This window comes from Electrophorus electricus, chromosome 9 (assembly GCF_013358815.1).
Source record: "Electrophorus electricus isolate fEleEle1 chromosome 9, fEleEle1.pri, whole genome shotgun sequence".
Classification (NCBI taxonomy): domain Eukaryota; kingdom Metazoa; phylum Chordata; class Actinopteri; order Gymnotiformes; family Gymnotidae; genus Electrophorus; species Electrophorus electricus.
Window position 1 is genome coordinate 1,029,065 of NC_049543.1, and position 8,436 is coordinate 1,037,500.

General features: G+C 45.3%; 1 protein-coding gene across 3 annotated transcripts in view; it reads left to right on the forward strand.

Annotated features, from left to right (window-relative positions):
- The first annotated feature begins 29 nt into the window (after window positions 1-29).
- The window catches only part of susd2 (sushi domain containing 2), a 20,528-nt gene continuing 12,121 nt past the window's right edge, over window positions 30-8,436 (forward strand). For 2 of the 3 annotated variants that reach the window (XM_035530210.1, XM_027027750.2), the window contains exons 1-12: window positions 30-467; window positions 645-837; window positions 1,471-1,619; window positions 1,827-1,994; window positions 2,838-3,012; window positions 3,171-3,372; window positions 3,665-3,750; window positions 4,895-5,163; window positions 5,578-5,721; window positions 6,446-6,604; window positions 7,091-7,339; window positions 7,772-8,050. In XM_035530210.1, the coding sequence (XP_035386103.1) occupies window positions 389-467; window positions 645-837; window positions 1,471-1,619; window positions 1,827-1,994; window positions 2,838-3,012; window positions 3,171-3,372; window positions 3,665-3,750; window positions 4,895-5,163; window positions 5,578-5,721; window positions 6,446-6,604; window positions 7,091-7,339; window positions 7,772-8,050 (2,152 nt within the window). In that variant the 5' untranslated portion in view covers window positions 30-388. The remainder of the gene's footprint in view (window positions 468-644; window positions 838-1,470; window positions 1,620-1,826; window positions 1,995-2,837; window positions 3,013-3,170; window positions 3,373-3,664; window positions 3,751-4,894; window positions 5,164-5,577; window positions 5,722-6,445; window positions 6,605-7,090; window positions 7,340-7,771; window positions 8,051-8,436) is intronic. The other variant, XM_035530211.1, reaches the window with a different exon arrangement.

Consider the following 8,436-nt stretch of genomic DNA (forward strand, 5'->3'; position numbering starts at 1 on the left):
TTTAATTTTGAAACGACTTGCCCGTCATGCCGATTAAATTATGTCGTGGGATTCCTTCAACTTTCACGCGAACTATATTGAATGTGATATATTGCTTTTATATATTATATTCAGCGCGATAATTAGTCCGGCATATGTTTTTGCCAGACGCATGTACTTAATACTGCTGTTAAGTCGGCATTTTTCGGTAGTGCAATGCAGTGACTTTTGTCTTTGTAAATTGCACGCGCTTAACGGTTAAAGAGTAACGAACCTTCCATATCCTCGAGCCCATTACACGTGTTATCGCAAGGACCTTTGTCACAATGTCAGGACTGAATTATTAATTCGCGATTGTGGACGGACAGTCTACTAAAAAGTAAAGTCCTTGAAGTCGGTTGTTGTCAGGATGTTGCGCTACTGCCCCAGCAGACTTCTCCGCTCATTAGTAACACTGATGTGCGTTCATCTGCTCTCAGAAACGAATGGTGAGTCAGTGGAACGACCCGTGAACACAAATACCGCACTCATTCCAGGCTTTTTGCTATTAAAAATTGCTTTTTAATTAATTTGAAATGATTAAGTTGACCGCATATATGAATTTAAATCCCTTGCAATATCTTCCTGGTTAAATATTAGTGAAACGTCCACTGTTTATTCTCCAGCTGACTCTTGTGAAGGACATTGCGGTGAGAAAGTGACATGTTCCTGTCACCCGACACGCGAACGTTTGCCGGATTGTGGAGGTGTTAAGCAGTTTTGCGCGGACTTGTCCCCGCACTCCGGATCTCTTCTCGGAGGCGCGGACTTCAGAATTCTCAATTCAGCATTAGACATGAACGTGAATCTCACGTGCAGGTAGGACGGTCGCGTGCTCTGGGTTTCCGTGGATCAGTGTGAGTGACATCCACAGCTTTACTGAGCAGGTCATGTGCACTTAGCGCATCAGTCTGGATTAGGAATGTGCTATGCTTGTGCACATTTCACCCAGATTGCGACCTAATATGTTGTGTTAAAATGCAAAGTTCTAGAATATAACCTCAAATCTATTCACTGCGGTTATACAAACTAACAAATATACTTCAGTGGAATCTCCTTTAATGAAGGGTCTAGTTCAGTGTTTTTCTGCCACCACCACCTTTAAATCTGTCTGTGGGCAAAGTGTCAGTCTCCATGCTTAGAATCCTGCACTGGGTTCGGAATGAACAGATTAACTGGCCGAATCAGAGCGAGACCATGTTATAGTCCCCGATCTCAGTCCTCAAAAGACCCTCAGATGAACTCACAAAGTTTGTTGATTCCTATCCTGTTTAATTGCCTTGTTATTAAACAACACAACAATATTGATAGCTAGAATAATAAAATCGGTTTATCCTTCAACAGATCCATTCTGAATTTTTAGATGGAGTGAAGGAACAGTGGAAAGATTAAAGGAAGAACCTCGTTTGTTGGTTGACTGTCAGTTTGCCAACAAATTGCTGTCCTCTGCAGGTTTAAATCGGACACAGTGACACGGGGCTACGTGGACACAGGCGGTGTGGGTCACTGTGTGTCTCCCATGCTGTTTGAGACCGGCTGGATTCCATTTGATGTCTCCACAGATGGAGTAACCTACAGCATGGCAGGGAGTTGGCTCTCAGGTGAGGTGTCCGAGACCACGCCCACGGCCCCTCACCTCCTCTTATATAAGTGTGCACTGAGAAGGACTTTTATTTTAGCAGCTCCACTTTGTTTTATCTTTTGCAGAGGGGAGATTTTTCCTAAATCGTGTTCAGTGTTGAATGTATTTATTCATTTTCTCCTTATTCATGTCTGTTGTAAGCATGTGATTTTGTCATATTGATCAGTGCACCACAGCAAGCTGGCGGAGGAGTTTAAGGTCTCCCTGGTCAACGAGACGAAGTGGCAGTATTACGGCACACAGGACGTGGGTGGGGCTTTAGAGATGGTGTGGAACGCTTCACTAATAAATGCCAAGAGAGTTAACGTAGAACTGTGGGGCTACCAGGAGACAGGTGAGAAGATCAGAACTGAGATAGAAGTGCACTGAACCCAAGAGAAAAGCTCTAAAACACTACCGTGGTTTCAAAATGGAGGCGCTTCATGTTCTGTGCATAGATACAAGTGCCCTTATCTAAACACTACTCATCAACTAATTCTCAAGGCTTTTTCTCATATTGCTGGGTGCAGGTGGTACCCTGAGGTGAACAGAGCATGATGCTCTCAGGACTGGGGGATTACACACAGAACCAATAATCCTACAGATTAAAAGTCATTACATATGCTAATGTTTAAGACACATTTAGTGGTTCAAACTGGCTTTCCCAGCACTGTGTGTTAGAATGACCTCAAACTTTTGTGTTTAAAAAAAAAAAGGGTGTTTAATTTATTCTTGGGGAATGGAGGGTAAATCCAGGAAGGCAGAGTGGAAGCTACGAACCGAACGTGCACATACACACAGTCAGAGAGAACGCTAGCGGAGCAGGGAGCCTGGGACTCAGGATGTATGTCTGAAAAGCCCAGACCTGTAAAATATATAAAAATAATAAAGAAAGAAATATGTTTATTAAAAGTTATTCCATTTATCATCGTGTCTGCACTATTTCAGAAAGATTCTGTGTTTGGAATCATATTAGTATCTGATTTCCTATATTGGCAGATTGATTAGTGCACCAGACTAAGCTGAAGTAAACTTGGCATTGATCCAAACCGCAGGCGTCGGTGGTGCAGACGTTGTGTGTCTGTCTGCGTCAGACTTGAGTCAGTAGCACCAGTAGTTTTCATGTTGGTGTCACAGTAACTGGTTGATGGTGACGGAGTGTTTTGGGGCCACCGCTGGGCTCATCTTCCTCTACCAGGCATGCCGTACTCCGACACCTGGCAGGCGGACTGGAGGTATCTTTACTCCGTGGGAAGGGATGTGCCTAATAGCGGGAGCTTCAGGTTTGTGCCTGAGCTGTTGCAGACGCCGAGGTCTGACTGGGATGTTGGCAGCATACGCGTTTGCCCCAGCACTGAGCCTGACGGAGCCCGGTGAGAGCGCACAGAGTGCAACCCAGTGTCACATGTCCTTCATCTGTCCTTCATCTCTACTGGGCATTTAAAAATGCTCATGTGATATCATATACTCACAGAAATCACTCAGTGTTGATTGATAGTTCACAGTGGTGTGTGTGTGCGTGCACATGCAGGAATGTGAACGCCCTGTGGAGTGGTGCCCATGCCCTGGCCTACAACCTGGATGAGGCCTTCCGGAAAGACCCTGCAGCCTGGGCCCTGGAAAAATGTCTGCGGTGGGATCAGGAAGAAAAGCGGATCGCCAGCTTCCTGTCGGAGATCACAGACTGCCCCTGCACACTGGCGCAGGCCCGAGCTGACACCGGCAGGTTCCACGTGAGTCCAAGCCGCACTCAGAGTGCTGAAACAGGTGTGTAGGTTAGTCTTAACCTACAGGTTAGTCTAGTCTCAGCTAGAGGAGGTACATCTGACCAGGTGCATGGGGTAACAGCTGTAATATTTGAGTGATAGAATGAATATTTAAATATTTCAAGCTGATACTTTAACTGGAATATTGATTACAAATCCGAAGTGCTGGAGTTCATTACAAGCTCTTACAGCTGAACAAGCATAGTGACTGTCCACATGTTTGTGTTGTGTGTTTGTGTGTTGTGTGGTGATGCTTTAGACCGACTATGGCTGTGACATTGAGAAAGGCAGTGTGTGTACATATCACCCAGGAGCAGTTCACTGTGTCAGAGCCATCCAGGCCAGGTGACACACACACACACACACTCACACTCTCTCACACACACACACACACACACACACTCTCACACACACACACACACTCACACTCACACACTCACACTCTCACACACACACTCACACTCTCACACACACACTCACACTCTCACACACACATTCACACTCTCACACACACACACACACACACATTCACACACACACACACACACACACACACACACACACACACACAGACTGTAATGCTGTAACGAAATCGACAGACAGGACAGTGTACACGAACACCAGGAGAACACATCACAGGAACAAACAAAATGATGGGCTAATCAGGGTGAGGATGAGCACTAGATAAATAAGGGAACACAACGAAGCATGAAACAAGTATAAACAGGCCAGAAGAACAAGGAAGGGGAGTACACAGAACTGGGCTACTTAACGAGGGAAACAACAGCCAGGACTAAAATACAGGAAACAGATTTAAAAGTGAAACCAAACAACACTTGCATAACTGAACAAGGGGATTGAAACCTAAAAGGGAGCAAAGCGTTGAGGAAGGAGACTACAGCGGCCAGGAGAACAGAATAAACTTCACGAACATGAACTGGGAGGGCAATACAGACAGAGAGGGCAACGTAAACTGGAGTACTGATAGAATGGAACTAAAGAGATATAACTAAACAACGGGAGAAAGATGAGTGTAAACAGAAAGAGTAACTTGGGATGGAGAGAACAAGTACAGCGTAACCAGAAGTGAGCGAGTCAGAAAATGGGGTAGACAAATTCAGACAATGACCAGCAAACATGAAAGGCGAGGAACAAGGTTTAAATGGACCACAACTGAGGACAAATGGAACAGCTGGAGGTAAAGGGGCGGAGACAGGGAACCATGGAAACAGACGAAAGCTGGAAAACACGGGAAACGGGAGACGCTCCGGTCTGTGAGCGTGACGGAGACACACACACAAACACACACACACAAACACACACACACACAAATGCCATGTTGCCACTGTTGGGTCCCTGAGCAAGACCCTTAACCCTCAATTACTCAAACTGAACTCTGTCTTAATTGTAGCGTCAGATAAATAACTGGTTGTAACTGGTGTATAGAGAGGGCTTCTTCTCACAGCTCTGAGTTGTGTTTCTCCTGAAGCCCTGAGTATGGAGCTGGTCAGCAGTGTTGCTATGACCACACTGGGGCTCAGGTCCTCACCGGGGACTCCATCGGCGGAAGTACCCCCGACCGAGGGCACGACTGGGGAGCGCCGCCCTATAGAAGTCCCCCAAGGGTTCCGGGATTCTCCCACTGGAAGTATGACGTGATCACGTTCTACTACTGCTGTCTGTGGTCAGACAACTGCGACTACTACTTCAACCATCGACCCTCCAGCGACTGCAGGACGTACAAGCCTCCGAAATCTGGTGAGGTCCTGACACCCTCCCACTCCGGGCTGGACCAGGCCGGGCCTGACACAATACCTGATTTACTGTCACCCCAAACCCTTACAGAAGACAATCAGACATTTGGCTGGTTTGACTGGTTTAACTGGGAGAACTATAGCAGTATGCATACAGCTTGCACTGCTGAGGCACATAGCTTTTCTGCGTTCATATGTGGACGTTATTTTAAAGGCGCATTCTACCTACACTTACATGGATGACTAATGACGAGGTATAGACATATAAAACCATTAATTAATAAAAGAAAGACAACGTGATTCCTAAATGATTTTAACTATTTAATAGCACCGTTTCTGTATCACCTTCGTACTGGTATTGGCACGGTGACGCTAGAACTGGCACTCCGGCGTGATCCGTTCTATGTTTCTGTTGCAGCCTCCGTGCTTGGTGACCCCCACTTCCTCACATTTGACGGGGTGACGTACACCTTTAACGGGAAAGGTGAATATCTTCTGCTCCACTCGCTGACCCACGAGCTCACCGTGCAAGGCAGGACAGAACCCATGACGTCAGAGAACGGTAACGTGACCACGTATTTCACACGTTCACCACAAGTCCTGATCTCTGACCACAAGTCCTGAGCATTTGAGCTTCAAATGATGTTGGATATGGTTATATGGCTGTTCCTAGATCAGGTATCCGGTGCATCAGAAACTTGATCCATTTAGCTTTGGGCTTTTACGTTGAAGTAGCCAAACACTTCAACCAACCTTGCAGCCTAGCTATTCATATTAATGTCATATAGAAGCACTTTTACTGTTGTCACATATGTGTTCAAGTGGTTTTTGGTCATAGAATCATTTATTTAATAATAATATAGTTCATTATTTAAATGACAATATTTTTTTTTTTGAAGCTTGTTAATGGTCTCAAACAGGTGTTTGAATTAATCCAAACAATACAAAGGTATCTGCACAGTCAACATCTCTGCATAAGACCACACTTTCTGGGTTCCTCTGGTTTCCTCATCAACATTAGTGCAAATTGTGTACAAATTGAACGGTACAGTTAACGTCTAAAATGAGTGGAAATGAGCACCAAACTTTCACTGCCTACTGTGGAGGTGATATCCAGACCTTCAGTCGCCATGGCGACACCCCCAACTCTAAACCTAGGGCTCATCAAAAAATTTTCCCCATTAGTAAATACAACATTGTGGCGACTTTCTTGTGTGCTTATATTTCTTGAAGTATCATAACTTAATCATAAAGCATCATAATGAGCACGGCGCTTCCCCTTTAAGGATCTGTTATTATGGCGACCCGCCTCTCCTCGGTGGCTATGAGGGAGAATGGCTCTGATGTCATCGAGGTGCGCCTCTCTGATAGGCCGACTCACCTGCAGGTGCTGCTTAACCAGAAGGTGCTTAGCTTCTCTGAACAGAGCTGGATGGACCTGAAAGGTAAAGTCTTATCAAGTTTATCCAAACCTGAGCAAGAGTTCATTTGTTGGTTAAGAAATTGGTTTTTGCTGTTCTTTGTTTTTAGTCATTCTATGTTTGATTAATGGATAATTGATGCATAAAAAGTCTATCATTTTGCAGAATAGACTACAGTTGTTTTGATTATAGTAATAAACATATTCTGCCTCATTTCCAAAATTGATCTCATCTTTCAGCCTAAAGTGAGATCACAACTGTCTTCTTTATTTTATTAAATGTAGCCCAATACTTTCATCTCCACACATTTTAAAAAGTCAACAAATTTATGAAACAGCAATAACAGCCAGATAACGGGTACCTGCCTTCAGTTAATAGTGATTAGACCTAATGGGAATGGTTTTGTATTAGTCATGTACTTCCTCCATGGAAACAGATAAACACTGTGGTCAAGAGCATCCGCTAAATGCTGTAAAGGTAAATGCAGAATGTGTTTCATACCTCTTCTAGGTGCATTCGTTTTCTCATCAGATCCTCAGAATGTGACAGTGATGTTCCCATCGGGAGCAGGGGTCGAGGTCAGGGGCAGAGCGGAGGTCATGACCCTCACTGTCTTACTGCCCCAGGAGTTTAAGCACCACACACAGGGTCTGCTGGGTAACATGAATGATGACCCCGATGATGATTTGACCTCCAGAGATGGGGAGGTCACTTTCGCCAACAGCACTGCCCAGGACATTTTCACCTATGGGGCACGATGTGAGTCACAGTCAGAGAGTCACTGTGTACGCCGCAGCACGGCTCTGGTTAGCTAATATTAGCTTGATGCTGTTTTCTGTGAGGGACAACCGGTCAGCAGCCGAGATCCGCTCTGTTGCCCTCCGCTATCCGCTCTTCACTTCACTGTCTGCAGCTCTCCTTCATGAAGAATGATGTCACAGATGCACCTGCGCTGTGTTTTTGTGCCCCTCTGCTCGTGAGGATGAAGCCCCATTTAATTTTCATGGGCCAGACTTCATTGCGGATCTTCTGTAAAGAAATGCAGAGAAAGGCTATAGGTTAGCAAAGACGCGGACCATGATGAACCTTGCAGTGAAACACTCAGATCAGTTATGACTGACGTGGAGTTCTTTTCCTGTTATCTTCAGGGGCCTCATGGGGACTAACCTGTCTGAACTCTCTTTCTTCCAGGGGCCATTACCAATGAAATCTCCCTGTTCACCTATGACTCTGAGTTCCTCCTGAACGAGTACTACTTTGCTCCAAAGCACGATCCCACCTTCATCCCAAACTTCTCTGTGGGCAAAGATCCATCCGACCCGCTCCTGGAGCCTGTGTTGAAGATGTGTTCCGGAGTGGGAGCATCAATCTGTAAATACGACGCGCTAAGCACGCGATCTCTGGAGATGGGCAACATGACTCTGCTCTCACTCCGGAGCCATGCGGCCAGCGTTCAGGATCTCAGGCCGGGTAGGTATCCTTCAAAGAGCGCAGGAACATTCTAGAATGGCCCGTTGGAACTGAGCTGCAAGTAGAACCTTAGAGTGGCTCACGCATGGAACATTTCAGAACATCATTTATGACCTCACCCTTCTTCTCTCGAGGATTACATTTCAAGATTTCTACATATTGAGCAAATAGGGTAAACTGTGGCTTATCAAATAACATGACTAGATCTGTCCAGCATTATGTTATCACTTCTCAGAGAACACGAGGTATTAAAACAGGATTGTGACCTTTAGCCCTGAATATAAACCACAGCCCACTAAAATGTCATGAGCTGAACAATGTAGACCTGCGTGAATTTTAAAACTGTGTGATGTAATCATTGTGACCCTTTGACCTGAGCCTCACAT